Below are 18,921 nucleotides of genomic sequence, written 5' to 3' on the forward strand. Positions count from 1 at the left end.
CAAACTTCCATCTCCACTCTGAACTTGTTCGAGCATCCATCCCTGAAACGTCTTCAACCATCATGGGAAAAATGGAGATAATTCATGCATCAATTCTTCAGAAGATGACGACTTCGAAAAGAAATTGGATAAACAAGAAAGATGCCGGTGAGTTTCTGCAATTCATAAAATGTAATGAAGCATTATTCGAGAGAAACTTTCAGGCAGATTGTGAGGCAATGAAGTCTATTGGTAGACTAAGGGCTTGGCTACACTTACAAGTTGCAGCGCTGGTGGAGGCTTTCCAGCGCTGCAATTACACCCCGTCCACACTTGCAGGGCACAACCAGCGCTGCAACTCCCTGGTTGCAGCGCTGGCTGAAAACCCATCCCGGCAGGGGTATAAGGAGTGCAGCACTGGTGGATCCAGCGCTGCTCAGCAGGTGTGGACACTCACCAGCGCTTTACCTGTCCTCCAGGGAATAAGGAGCTATCCCAGAATTCCTGTTCAGCCACTCTGCTCATCAGTTTGCACTCTACTGCTCTTGCCTCAGGTGACCAGCCCTTTAAATGCCCCGGGAATTTTAAAATCTCCTTCCTGTTTGCTGCAGCCAGGTGTGGAGTGCAATCAGTTAATCTTTCCAGGTGACCATGCCTCCACGTGGCAAACGAGCCCCAGCATGGAGCAATGGCGAGCTGTTGGACCTCATCAGTGCTTGGGGGGAGGAATCAGTGCAGGCACAGCTGCGCGGCCGTAGGAATTACGATATCTTTGAGCAGATATCAAGGTCCTTGCTGGATAGGAGCCATGATCGACGCACTGCAATGGAGGGTGAAAGTTAAGGAGCTGCGGAGTGCCTATTACAAAGCCCGCGAGTGTAATCGCCGATCCGGATCTGCCCCACGACCTGCCGCTTTTACAGGAGATGTGCCAATCCCAGGATAACGATGGACACTTCTGAGCTGGCGGGGGGACAGAAGGAGGAGGCGGGGGCGGCGGTGGAGGCGGGGGGAGGAAACCACGAGTGAAGCTACTGGGATGGGGGAAGACACCCCAGAGTGGGCATGCAGCCAGGATCTCTTCTCAAGCCAGGATCGCAGCAGCCAGCAGTTGCAGAACGTCAAGCAGAGGAGCGGGTTAACGGTAAGGCTTTTATTTTCTGGGTGGAAATGTTTCTGGAGAGGAAGGGGGTTATGGCTGCATGCATGCCAGCCTCTAGATGTGGAATAGCCCGTTGATGTGGTCTATCACGCGCGGTAATCTGCTTCAGTTATCTCAGCAAAAGTTTCAGCCAGAGCGTGGGCAATATGCCTGCGCAGGTTTATAGGAGAGCCACTGTGTTTCTTGTCCCAGTCACGCTGACGCGCCACTGTTCCGCGACTGGGATCATTTCTGAACACAGAGGGTCCCGGGCGGAATCCACATTGCTGTAAAGAGCCTCCCGCTGTCCCTTAGTGACTCGCAGCAGGGAGATATCTTGCAGGATTAACTCCTGTGAAAAATGTTGGGAGACTCTTTAGTGAAGAGATAGGTAGATAGTGAAGATCACCCTGCAGCTGCATCTTCACTCAACCCCTCTATCACTCCAGATTACCCAAGCAACCAGCCCTCTATCAATCAAGCCCCACTTCTCCTTCTATAAGCACCCTCACTCACCATTTCGTGGCTTCTGTCGTGTTATGCGTGTGGGAAAAGAATGTTAAAGTGCAAACTCCTCAGTGTAACAATTCATGTCTGGAGATAGTGGATACAATGCTGCCCCTGTTAAATGTTTCATTTCTACAGTGACCTTGACTCCTGGAGTGGGCAGATGTTCCACAGCACAGAGGCTACAAAATTTGAGAAGAAATCCCGAAAGAGCAAAGAGGAGATGCTGAAGACTGTTCTTCAGCACTCTGCTGCAGAGAGAAAGGAACTGAAGGAGTGGCGAGAGAAGGAAAGCATGATCCGCCAGAGACATTGTGTGGCAAAGAAGAAAAGCACAAACCAGCTGCTAGAGATCCTGTCGAGCCAAGCGGACTGTCTCAAGGCAATCTTAGCCATGCAGGCAGAGCAGTCCCCCACAGCCCCAAAGCTTTTTCCTTGTGCCCCAATGTCAGCTCAAACCGCCTTTCCCCAGCATTCAGTTTCTTACCACCACCAGCTGCCTCCAACACCTGTTCTTTCACCAACCAGCCCTGATACCTACCACCCTTACCCTCTGCACTCAACCCCCACAACCATGCAGTATATGCACCCTAAAGTGCAGGAATCGTTAAACAGCACTCCAGACAGGACATATGCAAACTTGTGACTGTACAGTTCACCAACCCACACCCCTTCCCTCTTGTGTTCATGAAATGTTGTGTGTCTGTCTGTCTGTCAAGGATTTTTTTTTCTTTACAATAAAACAATTCTTGGCTTTGAAAACAGTCTTTATTATAGCAGATAGTGAAAGATACCTTAGCCCAGTAAAGAAAGAGGCACTGAAAATCATTTTAGGGATAATAGAATAACAGTGTAAACAGTGCAATTCACTCCCATGCAAGTCAGCAAACATTACTGTTGGCTTTCAGCCTCAAATTCTTCCCTCAAGGCATCCCTAATCCTTGAAGCCCTGTGCTGGGCCTCTCTATTAGCCCTGCTCTCTGGCTGTGCATATTCAGCCTCCAGGACTTGAACCTCGGTGGTCCATGCCTCACTGAATGTTTCACCCTTCCTTCACAAATATTATGGAGGGTACAGCAAGCGGATATAACCGCGGGATGCTGCTTTCCCCAAGTCTAGCTTCCCATACAAGCAACGCCAGCGTGCCTTGCACACTCCACAGTCATTCGCACGGCTCAGCCTGTAGTTGAACCGTCCTTGCTCCTGTCAAGCTTCCTGTATAGGGTTTCATGAGCCAAGGCAAGGATCACAATGGGCATTACTGTGATCTTCCTGTCTGGGAAATGCCTGCATCTTCCTGAACAGGCCACTGTTCCGAAAGATGCGTGCATCATGCACCTTTCCAGGCCAGCCTGTGTAAATGTCAATGAAATGATCCACAAGCGCCTGGAGAACCATAGAGAAATACTGATGCCAGGTGGGGCAGAATAGGAATATGCGTCCCATCTATTGCCCTCCACAGTTAGAAACCCATTTGTGCAAAGCCATCCACCATGTCCTGCACGCTCCCAGAGTCACGGTCTTTCTTAGCAGGATGCGATTAATTGCCTTGCAAACTTGCATCAAAACGATTCCAAGACTTTCCCACTCCAAACTGGTTCCCGACCGACCGGTAGCTGTCTGGATTTGCCAGCTTCCAGATTGCAATAGCCACCCAGGGCAGCTCTCAATCTTGTGTCCTTCAGCACACAGTCCCATGAAAGTGGCTTTTCTCATACGAAAGTTCTGCAGCCACTGCTCGTCATCCCAGACTTCCATGACGATGTGATCCCACCACTCAGTGCTTGTTGGTGCTGAGCATTTCTGTGAATGCCACAAGCACTTTGGTGTCACACGTGGCAGGAGAATCGCAGACTCCTCGCTGTCACTTTGGAGCTGAAGGAATAGCCGACTGCCAAGCGTGTTGTGCTGGCGACACTCATCAGCACAGTCCTCAGCAGCTCCATTTCCCACAGAGTAAAACAGAAAGTCACTCACAATGGCGGAAAGACTGAATGCTGGGATGTGAGCGTGCACCACGGGCGTTGGAACAGGAAGCGGAATGACCCACACTTCCTTCCCTTCCCACAATACTCAGCGCCAAACGCGCCAACGAGGTGTTCTGTGGGATAGCTGCCCACAATGCACCTCTCAATACAGCGCTGGAAAGTACTGCAAGTGTGGCCACACTGCAGCGCTGGTAGCTGTCAGTGTGGCCACACTCCAGCGCTGGCCCCTACACAGCTGCATGACCAGCGCTGTAACTCCCAGCGCTGCAACTTGTAAGTGTAGCCATACCCTATAAGTTAAGTCTGTTTTTAAGGCCATTCACAGCTACCCACAGCACATTCAGAATGCCTGTAGAATTGCTTTGAGCATGCCAACAACTCAAGCTAGTGTAGAGCGACCGTTTTCGGCTTTAAAGTTAATTTTAAATGATTTGCGGCAAGCTATGAAAAACGACTTGATTGCTGCAATAATTTTTTACAGAATGAATTATGAATGATTTTAGTTTGTATCATTGATGACATTTAAATTGTTTTAAAAATCTGAATAGAAATGTTTTCAAAATTACAGTATGCACTTTAGTTAAAAATTAATTTGAGTCGGCGCACGGAACAGAGTTGGAGCGGAGCTGGAGCAGTCACTATTGGTGCCAGAGTGGAGCTGGAGAGGAGCAATTCAAACATTTTATTGCTCCAAATCCCTGAATTAGATGGTCTTATTAGGCTTCTAGGTTCATAATGCTAGAGCTCACACCATTGCTACCACTGTTGGAGTTATATCAGAGTTTTGGGGGTTTTTTGCCAAAAAGCCCAAACCAAGAAACCTCCACATCTATAGACAAGGCATACCACTTATGACAGAAACTCTCCCACACAACCGTTCAGCCACTATATATTTCTGAGTTATCCAAGATGTCTTCCAACAACTACTACAACATGGAAGACCATACTTAATATTGCCAATACTGGCACAAAGTCTGCTGACCTCCCATAAAACACAAATCTATGTATTTTAAATTATGTCAACATGGCTTCTGGGTTTAATACAACTCCATTTTTGGATTTGTCACTACAAGAAGTTTTTAGACTAGATGATAAACTTACTCCTGAAACCATAAACAAGTTAATTAACTTTATCTAAGATCAATTATATCAGTAGATGAAAAAGCAGGAGTATTGTTACTTTTTGGTGGTATTTGTCTATGGGGACTGTGCATTACAAAAAACAGTATATATATCATGTTTACTTTCCAGGCAATTTGCATCATGTATTTTTTTGTAAAATAAAAATTAACTATTTATGGCAATGTAAATAGGAAAAATACCGTCGTTGCATTCAACTGAAAATGTAGGGTTTTTTTTCAAAATGTGGATTGGATTAGAGGAGAAGCATGGAGAGTGGGGCGTCAGTGATGATAATATGTTGAAAAGGATAAAGTAGCACAGGGATCACTGGTGCCCAACGAGAAAAAAAAACAGTTATTTGGAGCTACTGGAATTACTAAATTGGTTTACTTTTTAGCAATTTTAGTTTCGGTTTTGTTTGCTCTGCTGAAAGCATGTACCCTACAAAGAATTGCATGTGACTATATCCCTTTCTGATATAACTCCAACAGTTATCTTTTTTCCACATACTGAGAGAAAGGAGAATGGATTGCACTGAAGAGAAAACAACTAAGCATTTCTTTACAATGGGAGGCTACAGAGCCCAGAAGAAAAAGATAGTCAAATACACTGTTCTGAATTAAAAAAAAATGGAGGAGTACTTATGGCACCTTAGAGACTAACATTTTATTTGGGCATAAGCTTTCGTGGGCTAAAACCCACTTCATCAGATTCATGCAGTGGAAAATACAGTAGGAAGATATATATATACACACCAAGAACATGAAAAAATAGGTGTTGCCATACCAAATCTAACGAGACTAATCAATTAAGGTGGAGTATTATCAGCAAGAGAAAAAAAAACTTTTGTTGGGATAATCAGGATGGCCCATTTCAAACAGTTGATGAGAAGGTGAGAGTAACAGTAGGGGAAAAATTAACATGGGGAAATAGTTTTTACTTTGTGTAATGACCCATCCATTCCCAGTCTTTATTTAAGCCTAATTTAATGGTGTCCAGTTTGCAAATTAATTCCAGTTCTGCAGTTTCTTGTTGGAGTCTGCATGCATCCGATGAAGTGGGTTTTAGCCCACGAAAACTTATGCCCAAATAAAATGTTAGTCTCTAATGTGCACAAGTACTCCTTGTTCTTTTTGCTGATACAGACTAACACGGCTACCACTCTGAAAACTGTTCTGAATAGTGTATTCTCACTTGGAGAGTAGTAGTTTTCTTAACAATACAACAACATTAAAAACCAAGGATCACTATTTTATCACTGATCCTGAGCCAGTATGTGGAAAAAAAAATTTTGGTTTGTTTTTTTAAAAAAAACCAATCACACCACACACCTGTATGTCCTGATTCCAAGCTCTGACAATGTTGTGAAACAACAGATCTTAAATCATATTAACAATTCCAACAATCAACTTACTTACACCCACACATGCTGATGTTACAGCTATCACCTTGGCTGACAGCAGGGATTGAACTAATCACCTCCAGTCTTAAAAGCATAAGTATCTACAGCTTGAGCCAAAGAGCCAAATTCTCTAGCTAGGAGCTGTAACATCCTCTGTGAATCAGGGGAACACAATACACACTGACCAGTGGGTTACACAAACAATATAGCCAATATCTCATAATCTGCTGGAATTAGAGATTAACACTGTGCCTATGCTATAGAAAGTGTGGAATGCAGAACTTTCAGAGAGCATAAAACACTGATTCTAGCTCCACTCTTTCTCAAGGAAAATAGAGGCAAGTATTTTACAGTGACCAGAATGATCATTAAAATCCAATAGTCCACTATTTACCATAGTTAGAACCAAGTCCTGGGCTTCCAAACCAGTTTCTGTAGAATTTAAGATTTCATTTTCAAAAATTCAACACACTTGGGGATGCTCTGGGCAGCTATCCCATAACAGAGCATAGTGTACTGCTGAGATACCTTTCCAAACATGAACCACAGATAAGCCAGTGTCATGTTACCTGCTAGAGCCTGCAGACTTCAATTTCTTTGCTGCTACACAGAGCTTTTCAAAGCAGCTGCAGAGTGAAATTCAGACATTCCCTGTACTACAATTCCCCTCTCCACCTCTGGAATTTAAATTGTTGTTGATATTCTATTTAAAATGCTTGTGTGCACTGGTTATAGTGCTGGCCCACTCTGTACCACCCTGATAAGGGGCTAGGCTAGCAAACAGTTATCATCTTACCATAACCACCAAGCACATGCTTATTTTGCACTATATTGACTGGCATGGCATGACTCATTCTTACCATAAAGTAGAAAAAATATCCCAGGATGCACTTTTGCATGTGGTGCTGATGCCCCTATCTGTGTATGTCCTCAGGGCACTCTGTGCCCTGTAGAAGTATTTATTATGGGTTACCGTCCCAGACTTTCCAAAATACACCAGATATCCTATTCAATTTGTGTGTATGGTACCATTAATGAGCTATGGCCCAGCCTTGGTTTTGTAGCAGAAAAACTGCAGAGGACACAACTCAGACCTCATCTCACTTATTGACAAAAAAAACCCCCAACAGCTCTACCTGTAGGCCTTGTTTCCACTCGCATTTCTCATCAGCTTTCTCATCATTGCATAGCCGCTGGTGCAGCTTCAGTAGCCACAACAATGGTGCGAATGCTAGGATGGACTTGCTGCTGGTGCTTTTATCACCACCTTGTCTAACACTGCTCAGAGCAGCTCTGGATGATGTGGTGGTTAAAACAGAGGTTGCCGGAAGCTGCCAGACTACATTAATGCCCCACATTGCTGCCACAGGTGGAGCTGAGCTGTGGCAGTTTACTGGTGGAAAGCTTGAAGAAAAATGTGAGCGTAGTGTACATGTGGGCTAACAGGATCAGTTAGTTTCATAGCTGCTACTCAGAACTTGGTGGGTTGCAGTTAAATGGTCAAAGATCACGCCACTTTCAATCTGCTGCTGCTCAAGAAGGCTACACAGAGCAGCAGAGGCAGGCACTGAAGTTATTCATGAGAGGACCCAACAAACAGAGGCTGGGAGAGTGAAAGATACTCTCCGTCCTAAACAGCAGCCAAGATTTTCCAGTTGATAGTTTTCCCTCAAGTATACATAGCAACCAGGAGGTCCAGAGAGGAGAAAAGATGCTACCACAGGCCTTAAGTGGTAGCATCCTTGCCCCAACCTTTCAGATCTGGTTACTAGGAGTCCAGTGAATTTTTCAGCCCTGGTTCACAAGGCATCAGAACTTAAAGTCTAATAAAAGCAACAGCTGGTTAAAAATGCAGCAACCTGCTTTCCAGCCCACACAACCATGTCACCTTGGGACTCTGCACATTTCATTGGCTCCCTGTGAGATATAGATCGAATTCAAACTTCTAGCCTTGACATTTAAAGCCCTCAGTGGGCCAGGTCTGGACTACCTCAGAAATCAAGAGCCACTAAATCTATTATACTCATTAGAAACAACAAAAACATCAATGGCTGAAATTCACAAAAGAGGGGGAAGAGCTGTCAGAAGCCAGCCCTCAGACACGGAGCTCCATGCTCTGGATTGGATTGCAGAACATGCCACGGTTAGGACAAAATACAAAACTCCCCCTCTATAAGCTAGAATTCCCAAAAGTAAGATGTGCCAAAGCCTAAGAATTCTAACACACACTAACAGAAGGAGACAGACCCTGTGTCAGGAAACGACTTATTTGTTGTACACTCAGATACCAGCATGATGAACATAGGACACATTAGATGCCATTGGCCCCTCAGAATTATAGTGATATTTTGGTACTGATCTAGGACTAAATATATTAAGCCTTGGACACTAGACTAATAATACAAAACAATCCCTGTTCTTCTTATTCATCCCCACTAAGGGCTTGTCTACAGTTTAAATGTTAGAGAGGCACAGTTGCAGCCGTGCCACTGTAGAGCTTCCCAATGGCATAGGTAATTCACCTCCCTGAAAGGCAGTAGCTACGTCAACAGAAGAATTCTTCTGTCAACCTAGCGCTGTCTACATGGGTATTTAGATTGGTTTAACTATGGTGCCCAGAGGTGTGGATTTTTCACTCGACTCAGGTAGTTAAACCAACCTAATTTTTTAGTATAGACCAGGCCTAAATATAGCCAATTCCTATCCAACTTTTATTTACATAGGTCCCAACCCATCACTGTCATATCTGAACATCTTGCAAAAAGGTAATAGATTTACTGTAATACCTCCCCCTGTTACATACAGAAATACTGTTCTCCTAATTTTAAAGATGGGGAATAAAGAGGGAGAGAGTCTTGCCCAAGCCTTGCAGGAAGTCTGTGGTAGATCTGATGACTGAACCCAAATGTACTGAGATCCGATCCAGTGACATAGGGCTCGTCTGCACTTGAACACTACATCAGCATTGCTATAGAGCTCATTGTAGACACTCATTACAGTGACGAGGGGGGTTCTCCAGTCGGCTTAGTTAATCCACCTCCCCAAGAGGCAGTAGCTAAGTCGAAAGAAGAATTCTTCCGTCGACCTAGCGCTGTCTACCCCAGGGGCTATTCCAACTTAACTACGTCACTCAGGGATGTGGATTTTTCACACCCCGAGTGACGTAGCTGGGTTGACTCAACTTTTGAATGTAGATGAGGCCTTTGCTACACCATCCTTCCACCCTGCACGCAGGGCCTAAGACTTTTGGGAAAGGTAAGCAAGCCAATTCTTCAGGATACACCCTGACACATTTTGTCTCATGCTTGTTTGTACCTGCGTACATGGGAGAAGGGGAGTAACGACAGCCACCGGTTAGTGGATATTGACCCCGGCCGCCACGGGACCTTTAATAACCTGACCCATATCAATTGACTGGGGCCAGGAAATAAAGGCCAATCTCTCCCCAGCCCTGCTGTGTCTCAAGCCCTTTTTGTTGTGAGTATAAGGAATCCAGCAGGCCACCCCTTAAGACTCCATTGCCAGGGCGAGGGGCTTCCCTGTTTGGAGAGGTGAGGTTTGCCCCTTCCCTGGCACCCTCTCCCACAAGGCCGGCTAGGAAAACCTGCCTGGAGAGGACGCTGCACCGGCTCGAAGGGAGCCACCTGGCCACACTTCCCTCCTGCAGGGACCCCCGTGCAATGCGGGGGAGCCACCCCTGGATCTGCAGCCCCGGCCGGCCGGCGCCAGGACAGGGCCCGAGCCGGGCCGGGGGCTCCCCCGGCTGCTCCCCCAGCCCCGGCGCTCACCCTTCTTCTTGGTGAGCATGGCCACGATGGGGACGCTGGGCCGGTCGCTGAACACCTCGGCCTGGCTGACCAGCGCCTCCCGCACCGCCTCGAAGTCGCTGAGCACGATCATGGGGCGGCTGCCCACGAAGAGGCTGAAGACGCTGCCGTAGACCTTGGCCAGGCCGGTCAGGAGCAGGTGCGGGGCGAGCGGCCGGGAGCCCCCCGGCCCGGCCCGCCCGCCCAGCAGCCACCGCTTTCGCAGCGGGCCGGGCAGCAGCGCGAAGCCGAAGTTGCCCACCAGCGGCCAGGGGCTGGGGCCGGGCGGAGCCCCGGGGCGGGCGGCTCAGCAGCCAGCAGAGCCCCAGCAAGAGACCGGCGGCCGCCAGCAGCGTGCAGCAGCCCGCGTCCCGCAGCGGCCAGGACCAGCCCGCCAGTCCCGCGCAGGCCATCCCGCCCCAGCAGCGCGGCCGCCGCTACATCCCCGAGGCGCTGCTGCAGCAGCCGGCCCCGCCCGCCCCGCCTCCTCTCCTGGGATTGGCTGCGGGCCGAGCTCCGTGCGTGCGACTCGGCCCAGCCGCCGGGGAGAGTCCCCGACTCCGCCCCCCAGCTGGCCGCGTGACGTCCCCAGCCTAGGGGGTTCCCTCTCCCCAGACCCCCCGCCCGCCCCCTGAGTCCTGCCTCCGCTCGCTGTCCCCTTCGTGCAGCAGCCGCAGCAGCAGCAGCGGCCCTCCGCCCTGCAGAGAGATCGGGGGTGGGAGGAGAGTAAATAAAGCAGCACAAGGCTTTGACTGAGTTGTTGTCGATCTCCCCCCACGTTGCTTTGCCGTTCCTGCCAGTGGTGGTGGCAGGCTGCGAGGAAAGAAGGGACTTGGCACCTGCCTAATCCCTTCAGCGACTCCTAGAGATTGGCAAATGGGGCTGCCCATAGGGTCAGTAAATATCCCCTTTCATTTTCCTCTTGGCCCCACCCACTCCCGTGGCTGGCACCGGGATGTGCTAATAATTAAAACCAACATAACCGTCTGGGGATACCTCTGCTCAGAGACACTCAGGAACATTAAGCCAGATTAACTAAAGGCACGACTTTAAAGTGTGTTAGTTAAAGTGCATCAGCCCCTTGTGTGGATGCTCTTACTCAGAAGTAAAGAAGCCTTAGTTTCTTTTAGCTTAATCCCTTTTAAAAGAAGAAATTAAGCACATCAGCCTTAAGCATGTGCCTCAGACCATCCCTATTTATCAAAGCACTTAAGTGCTTTGCTGAATCAGCGTGGAGCTCTGGTGGGCCACCAGTGATGACAATGTCCCAAAGACAGACATAATTTGAGGAACTATAATAAATAAATGAAGAAACTGCGGGGGCAGCAAAACCAGAGGTGGGAGGAATGGGAGCTAGCGCCTCTGCAGTGGAAATATAGTGAGGGTGGGGTGGGCTGGGTTGATCTATGTTTCTGCCCCTCTGTCACTGCCCATAAACAGCGCACAGTTGGTGCAAGGTGGGGTGGAGGCAAGAGCAGAGACTGGTCATCACATCTGGGATGCGGATGGGGAGCAGGTAGGACACACACACCCGTGGAGTCTCTTTAATGCCCTTCACTGAGCACCAGCCCTTCCCACTCCTATCCCTGACACCCCAACATTCCCCTCTGCTATTACCGCCCCATCTCCCCATCTAGAGCACCACCTTGCATCCACAACAAGCTTCCACTGGCACTGGAACTGTGCATTTCTGGGCCTATCCTACGCTGTTGTCTATGATGCCATAAAATATAGGCATGAACTATAAATATCAGACAGTCGTGACAAGATTTGTCATGCACAGCTGCAACATTTCACCCAGGAATATCACTGGTTAACTTTTTTGTAATTCTCAGGTATGATTTACAAAATTCTCCCCCCACCACACACTCACCCTCCAGTATGTTTGATGCCAAAGGTCACAAGTAATATGAGACGGGCCAAAACCACAATTTGAAGTCCAACCTATTTCTAATTTCAGGAGGAAGTTTTGATTCAACTTCCCAGGTGTGAAACTGTTCCTGCTGATTTGGTTCTAGGCTGGATCCAAAACTAAAAGTATATGTTCCAGCTCCAATTCACATGACCAAAATCTCACAAGACCTTCCATTTTCATGAGATTTTGGCACAAAACTGAAGTCTTGTGAGAACTGCTGGACTTCAACTAGGTTGCACTATTCATGAGTGTAGCATTCTCATTAAATCAGCTGAACTGATGAGTTTTCCATAATTTAGGGGCAAAATCTCACAAGAACAGTTTGCAAGTTTGCAGTAACATTAGACCCTCGATAACCCCCAAACCACATTGGGGTGCAGACACAGGAAAGAAGATCTACTATGTTGTTAATGAAGAAGCAGCCAGGATGCCTGAACAGTAGTTGGGACAATGTCCAAAACTCAGCCAAGACCACCATGTTTCACCCATTTTTATTATGAATGATTTGCACAACTCAGAATGCTGCCAAACTATTAAAAAGGAACAAGTCCTTCTTTCTTGCTCAGTTTCACTAATTGTTCAATAAGAATTGATCTTCTTTTTCATTTCATTGGTCAATCTGATAGCATAGAGTCTGTCTTAAGCCACTGTTTTTCTCACTCCCAAATTACTCACCTTCAGATGTCACTGATATAGACAAGAGTGTAGGAATGGCGCAGCAGGGGAGGGGTGGAATCAGCCTGGATTTATTCATTTTCCATGGCTGTAACTATATTATAGATGCTTTTCAAAGCCTTCAGGAGGACAGTTCTTGCTTTGAGGAGATTTCACTTTAAGCTTGTAGTTGGAACCAAAGAAATTCTGATGAACAGAACTGTATGTTTCTTTCCAGAAATCTTTTCCATTTCACCTACCCTTTTAATTTGTGACACTCTAAATCCCTGCTGTTATAATCGCCTGCTCTCCAAGAAGGAGGGCTTAATGTAGCTCTTCCATGACTGGTCATCACAATTCTGAGCTTCACGTCTAGAAAGGCACTCTTGCACCTCCCATATCACCTAATGTGTGTTTTGCCCAGCCTTGGACACTGTGCTAGAAGACATGTTACTGCACAACCTCATTGTGTTATGAAACTGATATATTCTGCCTTAAAAAATGTCAGTAGCATTTACTAAACAAGGTTGTTGAGAAAGGGCACGTATACACCAGCACTGTAGCCTTAATTCTCCAATGAGACAGCTGCAAAGGAGGAAGTGGGTTGCTGAGGACCCCAAATAGTTTATTTTTTCAGTATTAGAATGTCACTAACTCTACAGCAATTTACCATAAAAAGCTCCATGACATTAGCTGAGCTATATTTAAAAACAATGTATGGTGATTATAAAGGAGTCTATTGAAGTGGGCATATTTGAAATTTAAAACAATCAAGGCCAATTTTTCTTCAAACAAATATGAAACTGTTAGATACAGTCTCTCACTATTCTGCTCCATATAAGGGGCTGATACTTTATTAGCTGCTCACATACAATACAACAGAAATTAAGTTCACGGAGACAAATCAGATTGAAAAAGAAGAACCTAATGCAGCCTCTTCTGTTGGATTTGGCTGAAACTCAGTACTTTAATTAGAACAGTCAGCAGAAAACATGTTTCTATAAATAGGGAAGTAACATTTAAAAGAATGCAGATAGCTTGGAACAATATGAAGAAAACATAGCATGAGACAGTGTGGGCACGCAACTGTTTAGCTGAACTAGGCATTTTATCAGAATAAGGAAAAATTACAATCTATATTGCAGTCTTAATTTGGAAAGAGAAAGGCTAAAGCATTAAGAACCAATAAATAAAGTATTGAAGAATTCTGCTGTTTTTATGGGGGAAAACAGTATCAGGTGAATGTGTGCCCCCTCCCAACCTCTTTCCTCTCCACTCATTGTAGCTGCATTCACTATTTTAATTCAACTTTGTCACCACAGAAATTAGAGAAGAAAGGTATCTAGGTATCCAGCCACATAGCATAGGAAGATTATCCCTATCTATCCCCATATTTATATCGCTCCCATTATGTTAAAATCAGAATATCTCCCATGTCTTTAAAAATAGGAATAACCTCTCTTCTTCCTTCTTTCATAATCTGTTGGAGAAGTAGCTTGATCAGTTGATAGGCTTATTTATTTTTCTGTGGGTGTGGTTGGGTGTGTGTGAGAAAAATTTATTAAGGAAAAATAAGTCACAATGAGTTTTGCATTCCTTCTGAACAGGATATGTCCTTCATTTTTTCATGATTTCATTTCAGGTGACTTTATGCAAGCAAAATTTCACCTGTGTGAGAAATTTAAAAAAATGGGGTTTTCACATAGAAAAAAGCTAAAATTCAAATTATGACAGTATTAAAGTTTAAAATTTTGAAATCTTGATGCCTCTCCCCGCCCCCACCCCGAGGATTGCTGAGTGAAACAGCCATTTTTTAAGCAAACACTCCTCAAAATGTCAGACTTTCATGTATCTGGACAATTTGAATGAAATGATGAATTGCAGATGCTTTTTTCCCCTTAGAGGTATTAACTTACTCTCCCACACTTAGCAATGCATGATCCATCCCTTCTGCCTCTCTAATGACAAAATTATTTCAACAGAATAATGGTCAGAATAGTAGTAAAGACAAGGCTCTAAAGGGTGAGGAATTGACAGTGTCCTGGATTTTGTGATTCAGTCTCATACTTGATCCTCATAGTCTGGTCCATCTGCCCCAGATGTAACTGGGATACATGCATTAAACATTCTCTCACCTTGCCCCCCAAATAACTGGATCATCCATCCACTAAGGGCTATGCTACCAACCGGCAACCACATTTTTTTTTTTTTGACTCCCTCTGCTTTTCTTCAGAGACTTCATTTCATTCTCTGCATGCCTTTCCTCAAAAGGCCAGGGCATGGGAATGAATGTGGACTCTTGACCTTCCCTCTGTTCCCACCTGAGCAGGCTATTAAGACCTCCAGTTTCAGAAGGACCAGGGCACCAGAGATGCTCCTGCATAGATTCCAGTAATTGGGCTCCTTTCTGTCACAAGTAAATGTGGCAGTAAGTTATTTTCCTCTCTCCATCTAATCTGCCCCACTTCCACTCGAAGCACAAAAGACTAGGATGTCTTGGGGTTTAGAACACACTAGCAAAAGAACAAATGAATGAGGAGGGTGACTGCTCAGCCACTGGCAGCAGAGCATCACCAGAACTCACAAGAGGGAGTTTGATTGAAACTCCATTGAAGCTTCATTGAAAGGAAGGCACAAAGTCATAAAATCTCAGGGAAGCTTGGGGGGACAGGAATTAGAGGTAGAGAGACGGGAGATAAGTAAAGGAAGGCAGAGAGTCTAGAAGGATTGGGGGATGGAGACTGGAAATGTGATGCCAGAAATTAGGGTGTCAGTCATAGGATTGGAAAGATAGAATGGCTAAAGCAGGCAACAACTTCCCTCCTATTCACTTTCCTGCAGATGTAACCCTTTCAATACTATTGATAATGATTTGGCATCACCTTCCCATTTACTTCTTAGCTGGTATAACCCCTACAGTGGCACAGACAACACCTCTTCCTTCCATTCTCCCAAGTGTTTCCCTTTCAGTGCCAGAGCATTGGCACCAACCCATTCCCAACACTCTCCCCAGCCTCTTTCAGTGGGACAGCACGTGCACAATTTACCTACCCCCCTACTCTGGGCAGACAAAAATAGAAGTGCCTTAGCATCCTAAAGATTCATACATACCTTTGAAAATAAGGAAATATCCACTACATTCAGAAGTCACTTATTCTGTTATGAAATTAAACTTGCAAAACTTTTGAAATTCTATTGAGTAAAAAATAAATTCTCAATTTACTGGTAAATTTACTATCAAACTCTTATAAACTACACATATCTTGGTCTTTCTCTGTTTCTAAACTATAGTACCATTGTAGTTTTATGGATACAAAGGACTTCTGTTGGTTACAATTCAGCTAATGTTATCACTTTTTGCATTATCGACCAATGTAAAGTGTTTGAGTTAGATTGTAGACTTTTCTAAGCAAGGAGCTTGTCTTTTTATTCGCTTTATAAAGTTCATTTCAAATTGTTGACAACCATTTGGATCTTTGCTTTCACAGGCACTTTATTTGAAGAAAATGCTGTTCTAGTGTTACATGGCATTAATTCTGTGCTGGGAAGTTATTCTCACATGCAGTTAAACAGCAATATGGATTTGGCTGACTATCAAATTCAGCCACTGAAAAAGGTGGCTTAAAAAGTGGGGTCTAGTTAAAACCTCTCACTGGTTGTACATGCCTGGTGCAGCCATGTAAGAGCTTGTCTACATTGGCAATTTACAGTGCTGCAACTTTCTCATCCCCCCCAGCACAGCAAGTTTCAGTGCTGTAAAGTGTTCGTGTAGACAGTGCACCAGTGCTGGGAGCTGTGCTACACCCCTTGTGGAGGTGGGTTTTTTTAGAGCATTGGGAGAGCTCTCTTAAAAAAAAAAAAAAAAAAAAAAAGAGCCACACAAGCCACGTTAAAGCACTGCCTTGGCTCTCACAACATACCTCACATGACTTCATTTTAAAGGAGTGTTTTACCAGAAATAAAATATTTGCACTTCTATAGCACCTTCCATCCAATCATCTAGAAGTTCTTTGCAAACACTAAGCCTCAGTAGGGTTATAAGATTGGGAAGCAGTCTCTCTATTTTACAGATGGTGAAACTGAGACACAGAATTTTCAGAGGTACTGAGCTCTCAACTCCTAGCAAAAACAAATGGAACTTTGGTGGCTCTGATAATCAGGATGAAAAGGTTATGGCTTCCCATATCCACACAACAAATCAGTAGCAGAGCTGGGAGCAGAATCAGAATCTGCAGTTTCCCATGACTTTGCTTAAGGGCTCGTCCTTTGCAATAAATGGGAAGACTCCCCACTTCAGTGATCAGATTGTAAAGCACTAGATCATGTTTCATATCCAATATAGCAAGAAACAGATCTTGATTGGCACTATGTGTACTTTAAACAAACAGGACAAGTTATCTGGTGATGAAAACACTAGCAATGGGTGAAACTCAGAGTTTGGAGGATTGATTCGATTTGAGTTGATTATCTCACAGTATCTAAATAGCTTGTCTGCAAGTCTCATGAAAAATTTTTTCCTGCCACTTCTTAGTTCTAGCTGGGTTGCTGATTATGCAAGACCACCACCACTTCATATTAGTACGTTATTTCTGGGTCCTGGCCAAAACTAGGTAATGTAGAAACATGTAAAAATGCATAAAAATAGTCAACCTAACCCCATTCATTTGTATATTTTAAAAAAAATCAGTCCTAGTGTTGGCAATTTTTTTTTTTCTGAACTGGTTGCCCAACCCTTAATAATTACCCTAAAAAGACAATTTTTAAAGTGATATTGAACACAACATTTATAGCCACAAGGGGGCATTAAGGACACACCATGGAGACACAATCTAAAGTGGCTGAACAAGGCCAAGTTTATTTGCTAATATGACAGATCTGTTGCAAACCAGCTGTAGACTGAATATATCATCATATTACCCTTTTAAGTAATGACCATGGCCAAGATTGTTTTTTTAATATGGGTGCCCAATTTAGGCTTCCAAATCCATTTAGACACATAGATGAGAGACCTGGATTTCAGAAGTGTCAAGGACCCAGCAACTCCTGTGTCTTCAGTGATGTGGCAGATGCACATATGAAACTTCCACTGATTTCAGAAGGGCCCATCCAGGCTCTCTTCAAAAGGACAGAAATTGCAGCTCACCTATGATTCTCTGTCTTGTGGCATAGCAGCAGCTACAGACAGTATTTAAATCAAAGAAAAGTTTCAGAAAAATTACGTAAAATGAAAAGTATATAAAAAGGCATCAGGAATAAAATCCTGCACTCAACCCTGTGAAGGTTTATGAATGAATTCCAGATAGCTTTTTTTTACTTTTGGATTGTATCCGCTTTACTCCATTGCTTCCCATCCTGAAATTTTGTGGAACTTCTTTATATTCCAACATTTATCACAATCACTGTTAATTCTTTACGCTTCTTTTCATATATACTGACTGTCACCTATACCTGATTTGTTAGTGCAGTGTGGTAATAAAGAATAGGCTATAATTATATTATGTGAAAATGTAAGGGTGTAATTCTACATTCTTGCATAGATTTAAGCTTAAAATGTTTCTAAATGAGATGAGCACTTTTCAAAAAACTGGATTCAATAAATTTACTACTTTCTTCGTAACAATAAGAAGAACTTTTGAGATACTCCATCTCTATTGTTTGAAGGCCAAAGTATGCAAGCAATTTCTGTTGACATATATGAGAATGGAGGGAATTTGAGCATTTAGCAGGCCTAATCCAAAACTACAACTACTCACTCAATTTTAATTCTTTATCATCTAAACAAAATGGGACCTCAAACAAATTGTACTGAATAAGAATATTGGTTATGAGCAGAGCACTTGATATATTCTATAGGTCAGTCATTAGCTAAATACCCTTCTAAATATCTCAGTGGAACTTTGTTGTAATCTATCTAGGCTATCAATGGATGTGTTATTCAGTAAGCTAACAGGCTACCAAGTGAAAAGCATAGTTTCTGATCCTTCCTAGAATGTTCAGACCACAGTGCTTACCGGTATATTGAAGCAGGTTTACTAATGAAATTCACCCACATTTCCCTCCATAGATTTTGCTATTAGAAGTGGTTCAACTAAAAATAATTAACATGTCAGTTAGGAGATTAAGCTATAGCCCAGTAGTCTGTGGTTTGACTTCAAAGACATTGTGGTCCATGTAGATGAACTCAAACAAGAAATAAAACAACAACAACTTTGGGGATGTGCAAAGGCTGATATTGTACTAATAGGATTGGATAGCTAATAATTGAAGGAACACATCTCAAAATGTATGTCCTTGGGTTCGGCTTGTGAGCCACTCAAGTTCTGCCAGGAAAACATTAACCTTGTGTCCATACGCACAACATCAGACTCCCCAGCCTGCTGTTAAATATTTCTAGTGAGGAGAAATAA

At 44.3% G+C, this 18,921-nt stretch overlaps 1 protein-coding gene across 1 annotated transcript in view; it reads right to left on the minus strand.

Annotated features, from left to right (window-relative positions):
- LOC120405976 (cytochrome P450 2U1) overlaps positions 1–10,267 on the minus strand; it is a 33,218-nt gene extending 22,951 nt beyond the window's left edge. The window contains exon 1 of the mRNA XM_039540027.1: positions 9,928–10,267. Coding sequence (XP_039395961.1) covers positions 9,928–10,039 — 112 coding nt within the window. The 5' untranslated portion in view covers positions 10,040–10,267. The remainder of the gene's footprint in view (positions 1–9,927) is intronic.
- Positions 10,268–18,921: the final 8,654 nt, after the last annotated feature.

Source organism: Mauremys reevesii, linkage group 5, assembly GCF_016161935.1.
Source record: "Mauremys reevesii isolate NIE-2019 linkage group 5, ASM1616193v1, whole genome shotgun sequence".
NCBI classification, from domain to species: Eukaryota; Metazoa; Chordata; order Testudines; family Geoemydidae; genus Mauremys; species Mauremys reevesii.